This window comes from Scatophagus argus, chromosome 13, assembly GCF_020382885.2.
Source record: "Scatophagus argus isolate fScaArg1 chromosome 13, fScaArg1.pri, whole genome shotgun sequence".
Classification (NCBI taxonomy): domain Eukaryota; kingdom Metazoa; phylum Chordata; class Actinopteri; family Scatophagidae; genus Scatophagus; species Scatophagus argus.
The window spans coordinates 19,496,988-19,520,887 of record NC_058505.1 but is presented as its reverse complement, the minus strand read 5'-3'; the positions used below and the strand labels follow the sequence as shown (position 1 = coordinate 19,520,887).

At 38.6% G+C, this 23,900-nt stretch overlaps 3 protein-coding genes and 1 long non-coding RNA gene across 9 annotated transcripts in view; 1 reads left to right on the top strand and 3 right to left on the bottom strand.

Annotated features, from left to right (window-relative positions):
- Window positions 1–21: 21 nt before the first annotated feature.
- LOC124069451 (serine/threonine-protein kinase pim-3-like) lies at window positions 22–2,657 on the bottom strand. Its single transcript, XM_046408629.1, has 7 exons — window positions 2,219–2,657; window positions 2,005–2,099; window positions 1,625–1,672; window positions 1,237–1,458; window positions 701–878; window positions 292–571; window positions 22–94 (listed from the first exon to the last, which is right to left on the bottom strand). Exons 1-7 carry the CDS (start codon window positions 2,655–2,657, stop codon window positions 22–24), a joined length of 1,335 nt encoding a protein of 444 aa, XP_046264585.1.
- A 2,749-nt stretch (window positions 2,658–5,406) lies between these two features.
- LOC124070019 lies at window positions 5,407–7,780 on the bottom strand. Its single transcript, XM_046409608.1, has 4 exons — window positions 7,728–7,780; window positions 6,624–7,356; window positions 5,967–6,500; window positions 5,407–5,900 (listed from the first exon to the last, which is right to left on the bottom strand). The coding sequence occupies exons 2-3, from the start codon at window positions 7,082–7,084 to the stop codon at window positions 6,029–6,031; spliced, it is 933 nt and encodes a 310-aa protein (XP_046265564.1). The 5' UTR covers window positions 7,085–7,356; window positions 7,728–7,780; the 3' UTR covers window positions 5,407–5,900; window positions 5,967–6,028.
- A 712-nt stretch (window positions 7,781–8,492) lies between these two features.
- LOC124069579 lies at window positions 8,493–21,140 on the top strand. The gene is made up of 9 exons (XR_006845069.1): window positions 8,493–9,169; window positions 10,466–11,158; window positions 12,427–12,534; window positions 13,180–13,248; window positions 13,984–14,104; window positions 14,744–18,792; window positions 20,124–20,186; window positions 20,594–20,747; window positions 20,917–21,140. It is a non-coding gene; the product is annotated as an uncharacterized LOC124069579 (long non-coding RNA).
- col15a1b (collagen, type XV, alpha 1b) overlaps window positions 15,671–23,900 on the bottom strand; it is a 46,774-nt gene continuing 38,544 nt past the window's right edge. For all 6 annotated transcript variants that reach the window (XM_046408831.1, XM_046408830.1, XM_046408826.1 and 3 more), the window contains 11 exons: window positions 22,080–22,149; window positions 21,918–21,943; window positions 21,396–21,494; window positions 21,134–21,278; window positions 20,926–20,990; window positions 20,661–20,792; window positions 20,086–20,184; window positions 19,840–19,914; window positions 19,503–19,700; window positions 19,278–19,393; window positions 15,671–18,778 (listed from right to left, as the gene is read on the bottom strand). In XM_046408831.1, the coding sequence (XP_046264787.1) occupies window positions 18,556–18,778; window positions 19,278–19,393; window positions 19,503–19,700; window positions 19,840–19,914; window positions 20,086–20,184; window positions 20,661–20,792; window positions 20,926–20,990; window positions 21,134–21,278; window positions 21,396–21,494; window positions 21,918–21,943; window positions 22,080–22,149 (1,248 nt within the window). In that variant the 3' untranslated portion in view covers window positions 15,671–18,555. The remainder of the gene's footprint in view (window positions 18,779–19,277; window positions 19,394–19,502; window positions 19,701–19,839; window positions 19,915–20,085; window positions 20,185–20,660; window positions 20,793–20,925; window positions 20,991–21,133; window positions 21,279–21,395; window positions 21,495–21,917; window positions 21,944–22,079; window positions 22,150–23,900) is intronic.

The following is a 23,900-nucleotide window of genomic DNA, read 5'->3' as shown; positions in this document are numbered from 1 at the left end:
TTTCTTTCTGTCCAGGTTTCTTCACGTGGGTGGGAGGATCCAGCAGGGCACACAGCTGACAGCAGTGAGGTGGGCTCCAAGGTTTGTCCTGCGGCTGGAAGAGACAGAGAGGTAACAGAATTCAGAGCAAACAATGGACATTACAGCACTACATCATGACTACATCATGTGCCGTGCACTAAGACTGTGTGGTTGCTGTGGTTAGTTGAGCGCCGGGTGCATCTGCAGCTCCTCCAGGGTGGCTCGCTCCTCGGGGTCTCTGGTCAGACACATATGCAGCAACGTCTTGACCTCTGGAAAATGAGAGAAATCAGGGGACAAAAGGTTTTAGTGGGAAGTGATCCAGTGAGGAAAAAACAACAAAAAGCAAATCTGGTGTTGTCCGTGTGTTTCTTACCCTTGGATAGTGTTCTGTTGAACTGAATGTGGTTGCTCATGAAGCTCATGGTGGTAAAGGTCTCATGTCCTCTCAGCAATGAATAAAATAGCACTCCAAGCTGCCAGACAGTGGTGGGACAGGCCCTGTATTTCTCACAGTCAAACCACTCGGGAGGGAAGTATGCACGGGTACCTAGTACACACATCAGCAGAGCAATGGAGGGAAAAGACAGGAAGGGATGATGAGAATCTTTGTTTAAACATGAAAATCATTATTTCAGAGATTGGCAAATGACTGAAGAGCACAAGCCAGATATCATACCACAAAAAGTAGTGAAAGGCGTCTCAGTGGAGAAGCTGCCACAGCCGAAGTCGATGATACGCACTTTGGGTTCTCCACCGTTCAACTGCACCAGGACGTTTTGTAACTTGATGTCCCGGTGAAAGACACCCTTTGAGTGCATGTCGATGGCTGCGTCCAGCAGCTGTCTCAGGATCATCTGAGAGAGACAGAATTGGAAGAGAAGGTCAGGAAAAATGTATCTCTTGAACAGCACAACAATGAAAACTATGGCAGCAATGTAAGTTCTGTAGGAGTTTTCTTTATGAACTGAAGGGCCCAGTTAAACAAACATCTAATGAATAAACAATTAAATTAAATGTTTAGTTGGAAATCATTTCATTGGAATGACATCACTGAAATCAGTGGATTGCTGCTGTTGTAGGGTTTAAACCAAATCAAACGAGCTGATGGTAGGCGTGCAGAAAAAATGTTTCATTGGACACACACACACACACACACACACACACACACAGACACACACACATGCAGAAATATTCTCCACTCAGCTTCCATACCTTTGCCTCATGTTCATCCAGGTATCCTCCACGAGATTTTAGGTAGCTGAAGAGGTCCATGCTGTTTTTGGGTCTTTCCATGACCAGTATTAACTCCTGGTCCAGATGGTACCAGTCCAGAAGGGACACAGCAGTGGATTGTCCAATGGATCCTGGTAGACCTGTGGTTTTCAGAATGAATGCCACCTCGAGAATGATGTCAAAGACCTTCCCGTTGCATTTCTAAAGAAAAAACAAATAAATTCCAACACCGAATGTCTGCTTCAGACACAGAGATAAAACATGTGCAGTTCATTCACAGCATAGTTGTGAAAGAAACATTAAACATTCAAATTTAGTTTTCATTTTCAGTTGCAGTTGGTGTTCATCATCAGATTAAATTACTTACAACTTTTTTCACTCTTACACCCCTGCTGGGAATGTGCTTGATGGCAACCTGCAAGACAGAAATTCAAATTTGGTGTGAGTGTAAACTTGCCATGATGTTACCCATTGCTTTGCAGAGCACCATCTTGGTTAGCCACAGAAAACTGCTAGATTAGTCTTAAATAATGACGCACGCTAGTAGTACAGTAATTCATCAAGTAAGCAGCATGGTCCTTTTCTCTTAAGATTACATACAGATGGACTTTTGTCATCAAGTGGAGTGTGCCCATTTTTTAGACTGGGAAACTCAGCTCAGCACGTACAGTACACTGTCTATAGCTGATACATCCTGAGGATCAGTGAATGTTGCAGTGTGTGTGAGCGTGTGTTTGTAAGACTTACTGGTTGATGGTCTGATTTACGGAAGCCAGCGCGCACTGAGCCGAAGCCTCCCTTGCCGATCGGATCCAACTCGCAGTACTTGTTCACGAAATCAGCTGAAAACACACAGACAGACATTTTCTTCTGAATTCTTTACTTATTTTTTGATATTTCTTACATGAATACATTTACACCTATTCTTGTTCTGTCATTTTGTTCCCCACTGTCTGCTTACCTCTGCTTGTGTTTAGTGAGGAGGACAACTCAAAGATTCTCTCCTCCTCGGATGAGGCACTGCTGGTGTTGTAGCTGATGTCTCCTCCACTCTTATTTACAATTGCTGCCAGTGGAAAGGAGGCTTCAGTATTGCTGGACACAGTGATCCAGGACACTCCGCTGTCACTACTGCTGGTTTTCTTCTTAGGTGCCTCATCATCGTCGTTGGCCTTTGTCTCTTTGCCTCTGTGTGTCTCTGCTTTGGGCTCCACCACAGCTATTACACTGGGGTCAGAGTTGGAGCTGTTTCTGATGCTACACCTTCTCTTCTTTTCAGGAGGTCTGGCATCTACACTGATCTTCCTCTTTCCCCTCTGACTGATTCTGTCCTTTACTGACACATCACTGTGTTCAGAAGGGTTGGTGAGGTTACTGCACCTCATCCTTTTCTCGGGCATCCTGCCATCATCACTAGCCCTCCTCTTTCTCACGCTGACATCCTCGTGAACATTGCTACGGTTGTCAACTGTCCTAGGTGATCCCGCAACATCACTCTCCATCCTATTTCTCTTCGTCATCTCAAGATCTGCCTGCATGTTGTTCTCTAAAATGAGAAATAATCTGTTTTGACTGCAGTACGTTTTAAAAATAAAGCAGCGACTTAAATATGAACTGCGATGGTCATGTATTCAGACTGACTCAACATAAGGATCATAGAATAAACTTCATTTGTGATGGATGTGACAGATTACATCAGTATTGGCCAGAAAGGAAATAAGCATATTGTGGATTTAATTAAAACTTCAGCCCCATTCACCTACTTCGTACAAAATGTTGCTCCGTTTAAATGCCAAAAAGCTCCTACTTGGACAGATAGATGAATTTAAAGATCTCATGTCTGAAAAGGTTTGTACTTTGAACAAAACCTAAAGAAACTCTCTGTTACAAAAACAGACCTTATATTGAAACTTATCTGAGAAGTAAGCCTACAAAGACTACAAAGGACTACAAAGATGAATTGGGCCCACAATTATAACTTTAAACTTGCATCAGTTAGTCACAGCACATTAAAGATTAGTGTCCAGGATTTGAGCAAACACACAACAACAAGACTATGAGCTGTAACTGGAAACACTTTGCACCTACCTGAATCTGTTCTGGAGGTCAGAGTCATCAAATGTTGGGTGAACTCAGGAGAAATCGTCGAATGAATCGAAGTTTCAGACGAGTTGTACTGTAAACACGTGCAGATAACCTGGAGAGTGTGTACTGATACCGAGTGAATCTCAGATCTGTTGGAGAGCACACTGTTCTGTTCAGAATGTGATGACACATCAAAGTCAGATGAAAGGTAAAGAACCAAGAGTGTGCAAACTAGCATTCTGAAGTTCCATCACACAAGATTCTTTTTTTTTTTTAATGATTTGACTTATATTTTTATAGATATTTTTCAGGTAATTAATCAGGTGATTAATTCAGTCCCACACAGACTGTGCCAAGTCCACAGTCAGAGTCTGACACTCAGAAACATCTTCAACACAGCAAAATAATAAAATGAACAAAATGCAGGGACACACAGGGTCTCCACCACACATTTCCATTGAGTATTAATAGAGGACTGTGATCTGCTGATACAGGTTATATCTTAATTGCTCTTTTAATTAACAATCGTCATAATAAAATCATTGCTGTTCAGTTATGTTTTGTTTCCATTCAGTTTTATTAACTTTAAAGCTAATTTCAGCCACAACATCATTTCATTTTATTGGAATCGCTGAATCCGATGCATAGCAAGTATTAGCAAATCCAAGTCAGTTGTTCAATTGCATTTCCAGCAACTTTGTAGCATCTCAGTTTTATGCACACACACACACACACACATATACAATATAGATATATATATATATATATACAGTATACTACGGACTATATATATATATATACTATATATATATATATGTATACGGACACATTGTAGTGACATATATATATATGTATATATATAATAAGAATTGGGAAATTGTCATCCGCACCTTCATTATAGTACATGTAACTTGGTTTATTCCTGCATTGCTCAGTGCATCTCGGCCAAAGTACAAGTGGTGCAGAATACTGCAGTAAGACTCACAGAATGCAACAGAAGAGTCCACATTACATCTGTTTTTGTATTTCTACACTGGTTACCTGTACATTTGAAAATGAATTTGAAAATTTTAGTGATTACTACTTAGGCGTGTTTGGAGTTGGTCCCTGATTTACAGGCCTTTTGTGAACCTGAAGGGAGTCTGAGATCCTCTGGGTCTTTTTAGTAACTCTGCAACATTTCGCTGGAGCAGACCAGCCAGGATATCTCTGTTTCTGCTTTTGAATCTGATCATTTTAATTCTATTAATCCATTGTCTGTTTGTTTTTAGAATTATGTTCTTCTGTATTGTTTGTTGCATCTATTGTTCAGTGCATGCTATTTGTTTTAATTGTGTTTTTGTTTTAGTAATTCTTACTTTGCTTGTTATCAGTACATCATTCTACTTTTTCAATCTTCTTCTCTTGTTTCTATGTGCTCTTAAAGCACTTTGCAGCTTGCTTTTTAAAAGTGTTGTATAATACAGTTATTATTGTAATTATTATTACATAACGCAAATGTTAACTCACATTGTAATTTATGTATCAGTTAATCAAAGGAATTGCCTTTACCTTGCTGGTTGTTGCTTCATCACAGTTGCAGCCATATCGATAGCAGAGGGAAATGTTAATTCATGCAGTGTTTTACACAGCAACTCTGCAGGCTACATTATATGAAGAAAGTTGAGCATTCGAAGCTATAGATGCAGCTTTAGTTAAATGACTCAGTTGTCCACAACAGGTTTTTTTTCTGAAGAAATCAACTTTGTGCTTCGAATGTGTTGTCTCCAAATGCACCTCAGCTTGTTTGCTTGACAACTTGTTCTGTCGGAAGTCTATCACTTTCAGGAACATCACATAGACTTCCATTCATTTCCTAGAGGCCTAACCACCAGCTAACCATAACAATAAACATTACCTGCCTAGCCCTAACCTCAGCCTAACCTTAAAGCAAGCGCACACACACACACACACATTGTAGTGGCAATTTCTTGTTGAATGAAACACAAAGTCAGCTCAGCTCTTGTCTTTTTTTTTTTTTTAAAGTTTCACCCTTTTGTTTACAAATGGACCCACAGCACTTCATACCATTTCTGAGAGTCATTTTATTTTTGTGTATATATATTTATATAAATAGAAAATAAAATTTAACTCATGTCATCAAGCTAAATTACAGACATTTACCTTGTCATGTTAGGGAATAAGTGAGGATAGATGTGTTTCAGTGAGAGCACTTTAAATGTACCATACACATGTTCATACATATATCACATACAGATATCATTTCCTGTGTTTTGAAACAACTAATAATTAAAAATGACACCCAGATGGTAATAACTGGATCTGCAACACTATCACTCAAAAAATCAAAATCAATTAAAAAAAAAATGGTCACACAAGCAGATAATCAAGTAAAAACAAACAAACAAAAAAAAACAACATTACATCACACAATATCAGAACTATATGAATGATCACATTTTGACTCTTTTGTTCCATGTTGCCTGGTCATCCCCGCATGATGTATATGCATATTTTATCAATAGCTTATCTGGCTTCGTTCATAGCTTCATGTTCTGATTTATTTACTATTTATTCTTTATTTTATTTGTCTTCTTTATTTTATTTATTCTTTATTTTATTTGTCTTCTTTTGAGCATAAACTTGAAATCCTGGTTTCAGCTGGATTTGGAAAATAGCCAGTGAGCTAGTCCCATTTTTTGAGTGCATTGGCCTTCAGGTCAAAATCCTCTCTTTGAGTAATCAATGAATCAGCATTAATAAATCCACAGGAGAGGTGGATCATAGCATTGAAAAATTCTAGCTTAGCATACTCATGCAACCATGTCTTTGATATCTTTGATACTTTTGACATATAACTTTTAAAAACTTCTTGAGTGTGGTTGTCAGATTTTTGTACCTCAGCCAAAAAGACTTTGCTAGCTGTCTCAGGGTCACAGTTGAGTGTAAAAATAATATCAGTGGGTGGGCGCCTGTTCGGGACGTGCATTCCTTCATCCTCAGTGTTTTTAATGCGAAGGTGGTGAAACTGTAAGCTGATTATAAACACGTGACTCAGAAGTAAATTGAATGCAGTGATGTCTTCTTTTAATGGTAATGTGTGGTTTTCTCCCAGTTTCTCCAAAGATTCATCATCACTTTTTAACTGCTTGAGGTACCTTGTTGAGATAAACAGGAAAAAAAGAGATAAAATCACATAAGCTGACACAGAGTACACACATTCAGTAATGCCTGCTGATTTTATAGGGCACATGTGCACAAATACACACTGCAGTACCTACCTCTCTGTCTCCTTTTTCATCCTGCTGGGGTTGTTTGCAATGTGGGGTACCAGCCTCAGGTACTCGCTGATCGTGTAGACCTGTGGTGGGTAATAGCCCCTCAGGTCCTTGACAAATAAACCTGGAATGGGTCCTGATTCTGGCACCCACTCTCCTCTGACCTCTGTGGAAATGGTGTCAAACAGCACAGCCAGGGACAGGGCCACTACCCCCACCCCGCCAAGAGTGACATTGCCCTCCTTGCCAAAAGTGGTCTTCAGGCTCTGAGTGAAGTCCTCCAGCTGTTTGGGGGTCAGGGACGACTGCACTGATGTGTAGTGGTTCCTCAGGTGAAGTGAAGAGTTGGTGGACAGCAATTTGGAAAAAAGAGGATTGGGGTTGTAGTTAGGGAACGGGCAGATGTCTCGAGCGATAGAAGGCAGATGGGCTACTTCCTCAACGGGGCATAAAAGGTACTCCATCTTGATAGGAATATGTCAGTCAGAGTTTTGAGCATTAACAGCCTCTGCAGATAAGTTTGAACTGCACAACACTGCTTGCTCTGTGTGTGTCTGACAGGCTGTCCCTGGACATCACAAATAAAGCCACAGTGGGATTGTGACATCATATGTGCTATTAATTAGTCACCCCACAGTACATAACTATGTCGCAATCTGTGTCTTGCACTGGTGTTTGATCTGGTGGTTATCTTGCCAAAGCACACTGACGTGCACATTGATTTGTTTGTGGGACTCTATGAGAGAGATGAACAGAGTACATTTAAAATAGAGAAAAGCACAAAACACATTCAGCTCCGTACAACACAAAGATGTTTCGATCTGGTTAAAACCTAATATATTTTGAACTATAAGGAAGTGGCTTTGAAATAAGTTTTTTGATTTGGAAAAACTATTTGAATTTACCAGTGGTCAGTATTTCATACTGCATATCATGGTGTCCAAAGACACTATTGTAGTATTAAATAGTATAATATAGTATTTATCGTTACCTTTGCTAACATTAACTGTACAAAGTTAGCTGGCACACGAGCAATCACACACAACTGCATGAGAAGCCATGTTTTCTAAACATTTTAGAAACAACACCATAGAGACTATTCCCTACCTCCTCTCCTCTTCTTCCTCTCCCCTCCTTTCCTCTCATCAGGTCGACATATGATCCATTATTTTACATCACCTGTGATGTACCTCCTTGTAGTTTTGTGTCCCCCCCCCCTGTATCTTTCTGCAGGTCTCTCTGGGTCCAGATCTACATGCTGACCTTCATCTGGCTCTCTGATAAACCCAGTATCTATTGTCAATATCTGCCCATGTTATTCTTCTATGTAGTGCTAGTATAATTAACTTGAACAACACATCAGCTAAAAAACAAATAAATACAGAACATAGTTTTTTAGCATTCCAATTATAACAAGCTGTCATGTTTGTCCTTTGTATTGAATGATGTTTATTGCATGTATGTTTCTCTCTCTCTCTCTCTCTCTCTCTCTCTCTCTCTTTCATCCTCTCTGTCCTGTCTACCTCTTCTTCTTCTCCTTCACCCAGCCGACTATCAGCAGGATGGTTCTGCCTTGTGAGTCGGGTCCTGCTCAAGGTTTGTTCCTGTTAAAAGGGAGGTTTTCCTTGCCACTGTCTACTTGCTTGGGGGTTCAGGCTCTGGGTTTCTGTAAAGCACCCAGAGACAATTTTGATTGTATAAGGTGCTATATAAATAAAATTGAATTGAATTGAATTGAATTGAATTGAATTGAATTGAATTGAATTGAATTATCTGAATTTGTAAAATGAAGACTAATGTTACCTTGACACACATGAGGCAGTGGAGGCGCTGTGAACAAAATGAATAGCAAATACCAAAACAAACATCCATCAGTTGTAACTCATGATATCTGTCACCCAGTTTCTGAAAATAGATTTCTCTGGGTACTCCGGCTTCATCCCACAATTCCAAAAACATGCACATTAGATTAATTGGATACTCTGTATTGCCCCTAGGTGTGAGTGTGTGTGGTTGTCTGTCTTTGTGTGTTAGCTCTGCTATTGACTGGCAATCAGTCCAGCCCATTATTAGCTGGGATGTGTTCCAACCTCCCGCAACCCTGCATTAAGTATAGGTAGAATTTAATGTATATGTTATTGTAACAGGGATAATAAAATGTCCCAGTGTGTGAAGGGGACGTGAACGCATCTGTTCACGTGTTTGCTCGTGAGACTACGAGTGGCCAATCACGGCGCTTGCAGCGCCTGTTACAAGCTGTCTGTGCCGGCTCCCACGTAGAGGTGTGGGAGAAGGCTGCGGACTGGTGCAGCAGGTGGGATTATTTAGATAAATATTCGTTTCATCGCATATCGGTTGTAATCCTAATGCTTATTGATGATTGTACAACTAGATCAAATGCCAACTACTGCGAGGGTAGACGCCGTTTGGTCGCACGTTGTGTCGGCTGTACAAGAGGAATTGGCCAGGTTCACCTGGTTGTGGTGATAAACTGATGGCGAGCTACTGAACTGCCCGGAGTTGAAGACCCAGCTTTTCCTGATGATCTGGTAGGAAACTGCTGCAGCCCAGTTCCCCCACCTTCTTACTCACTCACACACATGCACAATAGCCTATGGATCATTTGCAGCAGGTTAGCATTAAGTTAAATACAGCCACTGAGTGTATGCTGCAAATATTTTACTATGAATTTGAAATTACTTGCATAAAGTGGAGTGCAAATGAATTAAATGCAAGCCAAAAAGACAGTTTGAAATGTTTAGTCTGATTGCTCTCAAAGTTTTGTGGTGAAATTTATTATGTAATAATATTCAGCTTTTATAAATGTATGACTTTTAATTTGCCTTGATGAATTCCTAATATTTATAGTGCTGTTACATGTAAGTGAATTTATTAAACACAAAGGTTTTGAACAAGGTGTCTCCTGAGAAACCTGAAATACAATTATAGAAGTAAAACAAAAATAAACCCAGAAGAGCAGAGAAGCATGACTGTGACTTCCGTTTGGGAGGCTTTTAACTTGGAATCTTGAAGGAAGTCATAGATACCTTTTTTTACAGCGAACTTTAATAAATAGCCTTCATCAAAGTACAGCTGATAGAAATAGGGAAAACAGTGCGGCATGCAGTGAGGTGTTAAAAGTACTGAGTAGGTTTTCAGTGTTTCTATGAAATATGAAGTTGTATTTTTGAACTGGTATTGAACTGGAGCACATTATCTTGTGTACTGGATCACATTAGATTGTACAAGTAGTCATAATGTTATGGTTGAATGGATATCTAATTAGATGCTAGTGAAACAGCTGTCAGGTGTTGCTAAAAGTACATTAACTAGCAATGCAGTTAATTAACTACCTAAAAAAGGGATTCAAGTTTCTGTTAGAATGGTGAAATGACAGTAACACCTGTGTGTTACTATTTCATGCAAAATAGCTGCTGTGCAAAAGCTCTCTTTCATAGTGTCAATTATTTCAGAAAGTTGTTTATAATAAAAGTTTTTTGATTCCTGTATATTTTATATAAAAACCTATATGTTAGCCAGAAAGTAATCCTGAACATCCATGACAGAGAGAAAGTATTTATTCCTCGTGGTGTGTATGTTTATATCTTACAAGGTAAACAAAAAAAGGTGGCCTACAATGAGAATTCTTTTATTAACACACAATCTCAGCTCCCCTATGTTGTATATTTTTCAGGTGAGGTAGCTTTAGAGCATGATAAATGCTAAAAGTAAGCAATTCCTTTGATTGTGAAGTATCAAAGCATAAAATGTACTATATAGTCAATACCTTTTAAAGGTATCAAATTGTAACTGAATGTAATGCAAATGAAAAATTTTCCCTGCAGTTTGAGATGCCACCACGAATCAGCCATCTTAAGGATGCAAGTCATCATGTTGTTTCGAAGTCTGACAAAACAACCAAATTAGAGGTGAAGTACGTAATTGCAGTAAAAGGTATGGTTGAGTATGATGTGATTAATCCGTTTCAAATTAGTTACTATCTGGTGAAATCTAGACACATATGAAAGAATGGATAGGCTATCCTGTTCTGTTGAAAATGTGTTTGTTGTCTTTTACAGGGCGTGGTATATTTGCAAAGAGTTCAATTTGCAAAGGAGATTTTGTTGTCAAATATAGGGGAGATAGGATAAATGATGCAGAATCCCAGAGAAGAAAAAAACTTTACCATCCGTCATGTACTGCTTTCATGTTTGCCTTCAAGTGGTGAGGGAAAACATGGTGGACTTCCAATTGTGCATGTACTACACCATTTTATATTATACTACACTCTAGTAGACCAAGTGAGGCTTTGATTTTGCAGTGATATATTGTGTTGTTTGTATTCCCAATTTTCTTCTTCTTTTTAAGTATTGATGGATCGTTCGGACGGCTAGTCAATGATGACCACAGATCTGCAAACTGTAAGATGAAAAGTGAATGGAAACCCACACCTTTGTCTGTTTGCCCTGAACGACATTAAAGAAGGAGAAGAAATTACCTATGACTACAGAGGTGATGACTGCCCTTGGAGAACACAAGTATGTTGAACCTGTGAATAATCTCGTTCATCCAGGTCATGGTTATCTCAAGGAAATTCAATCGAACGCAACTGGACTTAGTTATTTGTCTTTGACAAAGTTCAATTGAATTCCCTTGAGATAAGTATGTTGAACAGTACACAATGTACACAATTGCTCAGAATGCTGCACAATGTATTTAATAACTTTGTATGTTAATGGATTAGAATTTGAATCTGTTAGAGGATATCAGTCTAAGGCTATGTTCAAACCTCAGGGAAATCTGTTCTCAAGTCAATTCTTTTGAGGCTGAGTATCTGCATTGTTAATTATTAAATCATCAGCTTAGATTAGTCTGTGTGGGTTGCTGTGATGACATAGGTATCACTGACATAAGCAGCTAAACTGATGATGTAGCTTTCCAAAGTGGAAGCAGGTGAAATGGAGTAGCAACTGATCTTTGCATCTGCTCCTGGACTGTTGTTTTTCATGGGACGAGCCATAAACCATGGTGTATAAGTGTATAAGCAAGTAGGTTTTTTGTTGTTTATTTTAATAAGGCCTTCTATTGCTATTTAAATAAGAAAATGCAATTGACAAAATAAGAGTAAAAAAGAAATCATGTGGTATGAATTACCTTAGCGAGAATCCATGACCAACACTTAATTCAAATGACAATCTTCTAACACAGGAAAAGGCACCAGACAAACAGGATGTCACTAACAATTTTGAGAAGCTATTGAAGGATAGTAAAAATATCCATGCTGATTTATTTATTGATGAGAATTCAGCCTAAAGGTACATGTTCAAATGAATAGAGAAGGTAAAGTCATATGCCAAATGTTTTCAACCTGAGTTATTTGCATCATACAAATGTCATATTGATATAGCTAGTAAAGTAGTAAAGGCAATTACAAAATGAATTTAAAGACTAAATATTATGAAAAATATGTTTATAGGTGGCCCAAGAAACAGCTAATGATATAAATGAAGAGGACTCCCAGGAGATAGATGAACATAACACAGAAAGGCACAGGCAATTACACTGTAATCAAATGTACAATTTCATTCACTAATTTTTTTTAAATTGAGAGCGCAATGAAAATTAAATACATTTCTAAATTCTATTTACAGATGACCGGCATTACAGCTAACAAGATTTTTTCTGACAAAAATTCTATTCTACAAAAATCTATTTGCATGTTATGCAGTATTTGCATCAGATTGACCATTTGTTTCTTATACTTTCATATTCTAAAACACTGTCACTATAAAACTTTTGTTTACAGACGACCGGCATTACAGCTAACAACATGGTGGAGGCTGACTCCCATTCTTCCCCCCTGTCAGAGACTCAGACGGATGATGCAACTGGTGCAAACAACACTCCTCAACAGGTACATTAATGTTCATCACTTCAGACTTACTTCAGCAGTCTCTCTATGTTATGTGTTTGTATTCTTGTTGTTTCAAGCAGCTAACAGTAGGAACAAAGTTTAATTTGGCAGTAATCTATTGTAAACCAGTACACTTAGCTGCTTCACGTAATGCACATAGAAGGTTAGTGGTAGTGGAGTACTTAGAGCATAATTTGAACTTCACAGGGATTTTTTTTCCTGGTTTATTATCAATGTATTCTGGACACTTACGACGTCCCCACAACTCACTTTCCACCAGGGTCTGAGTAGAAGCTGTGTGTGTGAAAACATTGGACAAAACTGGTCCCCACAAGGAACTTTAACGTTGTGTGTGTCATGTCCCCATGAAGCCTGTTTAAAGTTGTGTAAATACAGAAATGGCATATAAACTACTAATTCTTTTAGTAATTTGATAACTCTTCAAATATTTTAAACACGCTGCCCATCCCTAGAGTGAAGCGTCTTTCTAAAGCTATTCATTGTGTGAATACAAATATTGCTTGACTGGCCAGTGAGAAATACTTTAATTTGAAGCGTAAGTTTTATATCTGCTATCTATGTTTGTGTAATTATACATTCTGTAATTAGGTAAAATGTAGTATATTCCTTCGCTTTTATCTACAGATGGTGACAGAATTCCCAAATGAAGATGACACTTTTGTACCAACACTGAGACGGACCAAAAGTATCATAGTAAGTCTAAGTACATGGCATAAAGAAAAGAGAATTTTTTTTAGTTTACTGACCCCGGATTGATTTTAGAATTGCATCAACCATTATTTTTTTATACATTAATCAGTGGATTATATAATTCAATGATAAATCTTTTGGTCTAGAAAATAGTGAAACAGTGAAAAATGCCTGACTTTTTCTTTGACCTAAGGATGGTGACATCTCATGTCTTTTTTTGTTCAAATGTCCAAAATTCCACTTATTGCTACAAAATCTGCAAAACTGTAAATTGATTATTGAAAGTTTTGTAAATAATTTCTATTTACTAAACAATTAGCAAACATTTTTCAGTTTTACATAATTGTAAATACTGTAAATACTGAAATCAGAGCTTCAACTCCATGGCAATTTTACTTTCAAAGTGAGGTTGTGACAAGTGGAACACTGTGTAGCTTGCTCATGTAAACCCTTATGAGCCAGTTGGCACTGGGCTCTGGACACTCAGTTGTGTGCCCACCAACTTCAGGAATCAACAGAAAAAGCTAAATTCATCAGTTCAATAATATGTACTTTAGATACACTTGGAATGATAACAGAGTTTTACACTCTAATGGTTTAATGCATTTATGTGCACTAATTCGAATTAAAATCCCTTAGCATCACAAATGACAGATCAATAACGTATTGTCAGTATTATATAGTACATGTCAAGTAAACATTTTTTTGATGATGTTGGATTTTGATTAATTTCCATAGAAACATCACCCCAAACATCCAACAAGACATGAACCACCACGACCATCCAAAAGACGTGAACCACCATCATCAGAAAATGAGATATCTTCAGGAGTTAGTGCTGTGAAGCCTTTCTCCAAAGGTGAACTTTACACATTTTTTATGTTTCAGTAATGATTGTGTCTGCTCCTTTTTTGAATATGTATTGTCAGTGTATGAACTAAATTACAAATGGTGTAATGCTATAGTAGTACAAACAGCAGCCACATGAAAGTCTTCCAATACTCTCTGCTATTAATCCTAAATTAACAACTAGCAGCAAGCTGTAGATGTTACAAAGGGTTGCTCTGCTTATTAACCAATAACCAACCATTAACAGCTACTATTAAACCCAGTTATTGAATGCCAGGCCAGATTTTGCCTGTGTGATTTTAATATTTTGCCACTGAAACTGTAGTAATGGCCTGCCCCAATACCAACCACTTGTCCTGGGTATTGACAAAGGTTGAAGCAGTGTAATGAGAGGGACTAGGACTGAGCAGCTTGTAAAAAATATTTATGGCTTATATGACTTAAAATTATCCTAATCATTTCCTTTTCCCCATGTATCATTTCAGTCCAAGCGGAAAAATGCACAAATCACTATCATAGGTGTAAATAACTTTATTTGTACTGTAGATGCTGGCATATATTGTATACTGATGTAGGATTCAGAAATTCTGAATTCTAGCATAGCTCCTTATGCTTTCAACTACAAATTTGTTTTTCTGACCACTTTAAGGTAAAGCCCCCCTGAAGAAGAAGAAGACTCCCTGGCAGCAGACAGAGGTGCAGGCCATGGAAAGGCACATGAATCGATTCATCACATCTTGTGTTGTACCAGGAAAGAGTCACTGTGAGAAGTGTTTAAAGGCTGAACCAGAAGCTCTTAAGAACCGGGACTGGCAGACCCTGAAGTTCTACGTTTACAACAGAATAACAGCCTACAAATGGAAATTTCAGCGTGAATAGTTTGAATGTCACCAACTATCTGGTAGGGCATTTTTTTTCTCCATGTCTAAAAACAGGTTCTGCATTTTGCATTTGATTTTTGTTTAAAAGAGTTTGATTGGTTCATTTGCCCTGAGTTTGTTAATATAGTTGAACTCATTGAAATTTGAGATCTGCAATCTAAATGTGAGTTTAATATTTTGTTCAATTATTAGTAGTCATTTTGTTAAGGTGGCACTACGTGACAAGTGATGAAGTCAACCACCCAGGATCAGCTAACTCTTGCTTGCGGTGCTGGGTGGTTGACTGTGATTAAACATATAATAGAATAGTAAGGATATCAATTAGTCAAACGTAAATTTTCCTATATATGTTATAAAGATGATTATATATATATATATATATATATACACGTCTTCTGATATACTAGTCTATCGTCTCATCAAGCTAAACACTAAAAACTCATAGTTTCAGTTGCCATCGTATATGCTACATTATGTATAACAGTGCTTATGAATTTAGCATTCATTAGCAGGCACCTAATCCTGATAAAATTAAGTTAAAAAGTCCCAGTGGTTTTACTATCTTGGTGTGTTTCAAAGTCATAATTGGTTAGTTTTGCTGAAAAGCAGCCAGAGAGGAGATCTTCTTCATCTTCATCTTCTTCACTATCAATCATACTACACATACAGTGAAGGACCCTGAAGGAATGAACACATTAAAAAAACACAAAATAAGACATTTATTCAGTGAGCACCAGTCAGTACAAGCGTTCTTTTTCCTCAGAAGCTCAAGTTTTGTTTAAACAGTGAAACAATCAAACATCAGGACAACTAATTTTTGAAAATCAAAACTTTTCAAACATTGTATACCTTTTTCAGCCAGACCATCTTTATAGGCAGAACTGCATTTCAGTCAACACTTGGTGAGAGAAAATCTTAAGTCATTAAGTGTGCATCATACAAAATCTACCTCTACTGAGTAAAAAACATTTGGACAATAACGCACGCATATATGTACATGTTCCAACTTCATCAATATCCAAACATGAACTAGATTTTCACTCTGTATTCTGCTACTGCATAAATTAATGAATACCACACATTGATTTCAACTATAATGCTAATGCTAAAGCACTGATGTTAATGTTGAGACTAGTTCAGATTACTTTATTTCAAGCAAAGTTCAGGTGAAACAATGCTATATTATTCTTATTTGGGCAATCAGATTTTATTATTGGATTATGGGATACTAATAAGTAAGGCATTAAAGGATAAACTTGTAAAATATGGCCAGAATTTGACAGTAGCCTCAAAAATGTAGTGGGCAGCATATCACCATAGCAACTGCCAGTTTCTGCTCACCATATCCTGTTTGCAGTTATTGTATTTGGCTGTAGCTATAGCTGTCATTAGTTAGCAGCTGAGTTAGTGGCCCTGTAGCTAACAGGTTTGTATCTAGATCATGTCCTCGAATTGTGGGTAGAGTCACTACAGACAACTTAGCAGTCTTTCAATAACACCAGAATGGGACCAGACTCTGAGACTGACAAAGGCCAGTTTGAGGACAGGGGATACGCCATGGACGGGGTTTACAGAGGCTCTGACGAGGACTGTGATTCGAGAACGAGGAGACATGCAGATGTGGAAAGAAGAGAGATGAAGCCACAGGGAAGAATGACAGACCTGGCAGGACAAAACATGTAGAAAATCTGAACTCAGTATTGATTTCAACCAATCCATAGGTGAGGTGTGGAAAGGCAAAACAAGTGAAGTACACCTTAACTCGCATGGCCATATTTTACAAATTCCACCTTTCAAATAATATATGTTTTCATCTTGCATGACTAATTCCTTTATTTATTACTATTATTAACATTAGAAATCTCTACGTTCAACAGGTAGAGAAGATTTTAGTGGTAAGAAGTCTTTGTTTGGTAAATTCCTGCAAAAAATGGAGGAAAAGTGAATAATGATGTGATCAGATGGATTTTCTAGGAAGAAATCATTTACATACAGTGGATTTACATCCAAAACATTACAGTACGAAATGGACACTGATGACTGACATAAGAATGTAAGTCAGGTAGAAAGACTGATAAAAGAAATAGTTCATTCTGTGTGTACAGTAAACGCTGTGTTTCCTAATGATTCACACTGTGTTCATACATAAAGGTAGGTAAAGGTAGTCTGATGTTATTCTTTATTTCTCTTATTGTCAATAAATCCCATTTAAAGAAATCCAACATTGTATGTATCCCACTAATAAGTATTGTACTCTTTATCACAGAACTCCATTGTCATTCAAAAACTATTGAAAACTTCTACTTTGGGTGATGTTTTCCAATTTTACCTTCTTAATTCTTCCAGTTATTAATTCTGTCAGTACTACACATACCATTCTGCTGCTGTAGTAGAGCACCAAATATAGATTAATCTGCTGCTGAAAATAGTACTACTAATTCAAATTTACTATTATTTCTGTTTAAGTCACATATGATTAAAAAAAAAAAAAAAAAAAACAAAATCAGTGGAAATGACCTTGAATGACCCATTTTCAAAGATTTACATCTCCATAAATGGTGGTGGGTCTGAGAGCCACAGACAGGTTAGAAAAGTTGGAAAGTGTTGTGAAATGGACTAAAATCGTTACAGTGGATCTTTTCGTGGGGTTTGTTGACAGTAACAGAAATATAAAATGTTGCCAGGCCTTTTCCTTTGAAAAGAAATCATCCTAAATGACTCACAGTCTGATTTATTTCTTTCATAAGCTGCAGTGTTAATCTAGCCTTCTTCTTCACAAGTCACAGCTAGGTTTGATACACATTTGGTTCTAAACCACAACGCATGCTAATATTTAATGAGACTGAAATCAGTAAATATATCATGTTCGCTTCAAAATTCTGTTCCATCAAATTCAAAAAAATCACATGAATCGTTAACAGTATTAACTACAATATCTTGTTTCCCTGCAAAGGAAATTGAACACCATTTTATATCAATGGTTTGGCAAGTTTAATAAACCAGGATGTATATTTCAAATCACAGCTAATCATTTACAAACCATACTGTTTTTGAGTTTTCTTGTTAATTTGCATACTTTAGGGAAACAGATATAAACCTGACTGACACCTGTAGGAGAAAATGTGAAGTATAAAGGATATGTAGTTGTGGAGATAGAACACTGCTAAGGTTATTCATGAACATAAATAACTTTACTCTGGACTAAAGAATTGGATGACACATTGGCACTAAAAATGAAACTAAACATAGTGAAAGTAACTGAAATGTGTGTGCCTGTTGCATGTGTTGTGTTTATTTTTCCATGCCGAGTGTAGACGCCTGCTTCTGTATGTTAGCATGCGTGTGTTTTATTTGCATGCGTGCATGTATGAACACAAGTGCCTTTTGTCTGTTTACTCAAATATAATTTCTATGCAGTGATACGTCGTCATAATGGCTGTATGTGCCTGCACGTGTTTCCCATTCAAATTGAAACGTATGTGAACCGTGTCGCAATTTCAACTCTGCACTTTCAGCATGCCTCATGTGCGTGAGTGTGTGTGTGTGTGTGTGTGTGTGCGCATGTGCTACCCCTGTCTCTTCAGGTCCTCTTTTGATGTGTGTTCCCCACATATGTGTTCTCTATACACAGCACAATGTAGTGGTTGGAGCAGGAGCGAGTGTGTTGTCCTAACAGTCGTCCTGTCTGCAGCAGTGCAGCCTGGCCCATCACTGCCATGTCAGCCGTCCTCCATGCTTCGCAGTAGTTATTGGTCAGACGGATACCCACAGCACTAGACCCATGCCATACCAGCTTCTCTGGCCTGGGGGGAAGAAGGTGAGACACTTGAGTGTGTTATTTTATTGAGATGCAGTTTGTGTAACTGGAGGTGTTTAGAGTTCCACAAAGGAACAAAACCTCATATATGAAGCTCTGTTTTGTCCATGCATGTCATCCATTCTTGTCTGTTTTTGTCTCCGCCTTTCTTGGACATTGTGTATTTACTTACATCACATGACACGCATGGAGGCAGATGATTGGTGCAGTCAGTAAAACAGTAAAGTAAAACAAAGGTTAGAAATGCAGTAATTCATCTAATTGCTAAAAGGACCAAACCCCATCCTGAACTGACCTTGCTGTGTCCAGTCAAGTTCAGACTGGGCAGCGCTCTTTAAGGTGTTAACATTTACATGTGCTTGAGAGTCCTTTTAGACCCACTTGTTTTCCAGTGACTTCCATAGAATTATCAGTTTGGATTTCTGCCTTCCTTTCTCTCCCTCTCTGTCTCTCTTACACACACACACACACACACACACACTCACCATGCTGAGTCAGTCATCACGTTGCGTCCGTCAAAGGAGTAGATGGGTGTGGAAGGGTTAAATACACCTCCATTCTCAGAGAAGATGGACATCCAACTGCTGAACAACACTTCACCCTGAGGGGAGAGATAGATAGAATTTAGGACAAACACATCAGTGAAAATGTATCATTTCATGTATCATTTCTAAATAAAACTGCAGATGTAAGTATCAGTTTCTCCTTACTCTGAGATTAACCACGGGCATGTCAGTGCGGTCTGCCTTCCTCACAATGGTTGCCAGGTCCTGAAGGTGTGAGGACAGGAAGGCCCTGTATGTGGCTGTTAGCCCCATGGAGCGTGCCTGCTGGTAGCACTGGAAATCTGCTCCCCGGATGCCCCGCATATCCCCTTTCAGTGGAGTGTTTAGTGCTACTAGATGGAGCTACAACAGAGAAAAATCTGACACATTATTCATCACAGATCTGCCAGTGGTGATGGGTCAAGTATTTTTAGCTTGTTGAGAGTGGTATGATGTCAATATGTGTTGATGGTGCATGTAAAGGCATGTTTGTTACCCTCACCCCAGGCACGGCGTTGAAGGTCTGTGGTAGTACGTTATAGCTGGGCTGATATCCTCTGCTGCCCTCTTGAAGCTCCTGTTCAATGAAAACATGAAATAGTATGTTGCATTCTAAATGTAAATGTATTTTTTATGAATTACTACAGACAGATAGCTCACAGCTGGATCTGGTCTCCTCAGGTTTGGTCTTCTGCTCTGCTTTTTTTCTCAGTACATGTACTGTGTGTGTGTGTGTGTGTGTGATTACCTGGCTATGGGTCCTGTGTGGCCTGCTCCATTCTCCAGGTCTGCTGAGGGCCTGAGATGCCGCTGATGAAGAAGGTCCTTGATGGATCAACTCTCCAAGCTGTAAGGATACACACACATATAGAATCTGGTTAAGAGTCGTGATCCCAGACCACATTAGCTACTGTAAATCAAACTTAAAATCAGTACGAGAGTGCGAAAGCAGATCAAATAGTCTGTCCCCAAAATTAGGTCCCACCAAGATTTGAACTTGGATTGCTGGATTCTGAGTCCAGAGCGCTGACAATTACACCACAGAACCACCAGTTGGTGGTTCCAGTGGTTCCAGGAAGGCTATGTCATATTAAAACATAGGGGTAGATCCCACCGCCATCATACATAGCATTATAGTTTTGAAAGTTTCCTTTCTGAAGCTGAAACACTGAAGACACAAATACAAAGATCGACAGAAACAAAGACAAACCAAGAGCAGGAGGTATTTTTGACTGATCTTTTACATGTTTGTACAGTGCTGTGAGGGACATGTTCAGGATCAAGAAATCCACACATCTATTGAGACAGTGTCTGCACACACACCTGGATCTTACGCCAGCCATTGCGAGCTCTGATGTACAGCTCTCCTCCCTTCTCAGACACATAGACCAAGGTTCCCTCTGCAGCCCGGTGAGTCTCTCTGCTCAGAGCGTGGATTGTCTTATAGACGGTTACCTAAAATTACACAGTGGCACAGCATCAGTGCTGAATTGTATCAAAGAGTGCTTCAGAACATAATTGAATGCTAGTATTTCTTACAAAATACAGTCCATCAGAAGGAAAGTCTTGCTCGTGACAGGTTTCTTACCAGGTTAGCATATCCTGGAGATCCAGGGGGGCCAGGAGGTCCAGGAGGTCCAGGGATACTGACAGCTGATGATGACACACCAGAAATACATTTAAAAGAGCCAACACTGTCACTGTTGTGTAAATTTGAAGTCTGTAACTTTTGGCCAATAATTTTTATAGATGTAAGCTGAGGTTTTCACTACTCTCTCGCCTTCACACAAACATACTTGATCCATATGCAGGTGGTGGTCCAGGAGGTCCAGCTGGGCCAGGGGGCCCTCGCGGTCCAGGTCGTCCAAACCCAGGGGGTCCAGGTGGGCCTGGAGAACCAACAGGTCCTGGAGGACCCACGACGGACTCACCTTTTGGACCCTTGAGGATCATAAAAATGAAGCTGAATAGTTTTACTCTCTTGTAGTCAAAGATACTCAATAACAGTTAACATTAGTTGGGGCTCTGCAGATGCAGCTTATTTTTGTTAAAGCTCACCACAAGTCCTGACCTCCCAGACAGGCCTGGAGGACCAGGCAACCCGTTGTCACCCTTCTCTCCCTTCTGACCTTGATATCCCTGATCACCTCTAGCAAACTGAGAGATCAACAAAGACCAGATAAATGTACAAACGAATGAATGCACACCAACGAAAGATGAGTTCAGGAGTGTCCAGTAGCTTATTTCATTGTCTGCATTGAGTCCTTTTGTATTTTGATTCTCTCAAATTATACACACAGTTTATGAATGATAGCTTTCATTTTTTAAGTTCCAGAATGAGCTTGAATTAGTAGGGTTTTCAAAGTATTTAAAGTCATGAATTCTTGGAACAGCATTAATTCACTGAACCTTTGGAATAAACAGACAGTTATTATGACACATATGGCATACATATTGTTGTGTGTGTGTGTGTATGTTTTTTTTGTTTTGTTTTTTTTCCCAGAAACTGGACTGGGTATTCGTTTTCATTTGCCTTTTATGATCCTGTTGACCTGCACTACAAGGCAGCTTTATACTCACCGCAATTCCATCAGGAAACCCAGGTGCTGAGAAGAAAAAAACAAAAAAAGGATATAGATGATACAAGTACCTGCAGTTATTTGCAATTTAAACAATGTTTTTAAGCACACCAATTTAAACCAAAATAGCCAGTGGGAGTAAATGAGACGTGGCTCATCTTACCAGGTGTGCCAGGCTCTCCAGGTACTCCCATATCTCCCTTGTCTCCCTTAGTTCCAAATGTAGCTGACTCCTGCATTCACAAACACACACAAACACAGCTTTTAACATTACATTGATACCAGCATGCTTGTGGACAGACAAAAGTCCACAGCACTCAACAGACTGGTGGGCACACAGACTTAATTCATTTTAATTTTCAAGCATGTAAAGAATATAAAATTAAAATCATAAAACTTGGGTTATAAAAATAGGTGACATAGGTGTCAATAGTTAAAACATTGCTGTCAGCACTGTGAAAACACCTGTTAAATACAAGGGACGCATGCTTGAGACAGCAGCAGCACATACAGCACTCTGTGGGCTGTGATGGTTAATATACAAGTTTGGGAACAGGATTAAAATGGATCCGACGACCTTTAGAGGGTGTTAACGCAATGTTCTGACAGATGCAATCTGCTGTCTGCAGTCTTCAGGACAAGATAGTCTTCCACACCGTTTGTCATCAGCATGTTTCACTATACTCATACTACTTTCAGCTGGTCAGGTCGGAAAGATTTTTGCATGTCACAGATGAGGGTGCATTGCATTGTTGACTTGTATCACTCATAATTGTGTGTTTACATAACAAGTTTGACAGTAATTAAAAAAAAACTGCAGTAGTTAAATATGAGTTAAATATGAAAATATGGAAGAGCCCTCCACCACAGCTGAAACCTATAAAGTGAAAAAAGGTGCCAAATTCCAATCACAATTCTTCAATATCGTGTCCAACAGACCTTCATGGGTAAACAAATTTTCTATTAAATTTCCCATTTGAACATTAGTACAATTATAGTGGACTACAGAGTTACTTGAACTTGTTTTAAAGCCTTCCACCAGTTCATTTGATTGGAATTCGGATGAGCAGAAAGTGCAGCCAGAGGCCACACAAGACAGGATGTGAAGCAGAAGCCGCAAACCCATCACAATGACAACAGAGGGGACATCTCTGAAACCATTTGTATCACAGTGGTGGAAGAAGTAAAAGTAACATAAGACCCATTTCAGAATAATATATATTATATCACTTTAATGTTGCAGCATGTAAAGGTGGGGATAATTTTTATTATTTCACATACTGCTGCATAAACTAATTTGCCAGATTTTATTTAATTATTTAATAATCTGAATCTGAAAAGTAACATGTGGTTACTAATTTTATTAAGTAAACTTAATGCAATAAATAGTACAACCAATACCTCTGAAGCCTAGTGCAGTAGAAGTATAAAGGAGCATAACATTAAATTACTCAAGTGAAGTAAGTACCTCAAAACTGTACTAAAACAAAGTTTTCTAAATATATCTTGTTACTTTCCACCACTGTCTGTCTGCTTAATGAAAGGTTCGATACATCACTTTAAACACAATCAATTAAGAAAGAAGCTTTTCTTTGAAACACAACCAAATAGAAAGCCTGTCATGGTCAACATTCTCTATGAAGTCCTTTTTTTGAATTGATTGAAGTGAAAAGTGATTTGGCACCAACTGTGACGTACATACAAAAGAAGACTGAGTATCTACACCACCAATTTTTCTTTCTGCCCCCCATCGATGGTTCAGCCAGCATCCGCTTCCCTGATACGATGACAGTGGGAACAGATGAGGCAAGCAGAATTCAGACTCAGACCCTCTTAAACACCTGGCATTAACATTCATCCTGTGTGGTCAGACTGGATTTAACAAACACACAGCATGTTGAAGATCGGACCAGTCACGTCACATTTACAGATGACTAATCTTTCATCTGCCTCTGCAACTATTTACCTTAAATATTGCATTTAG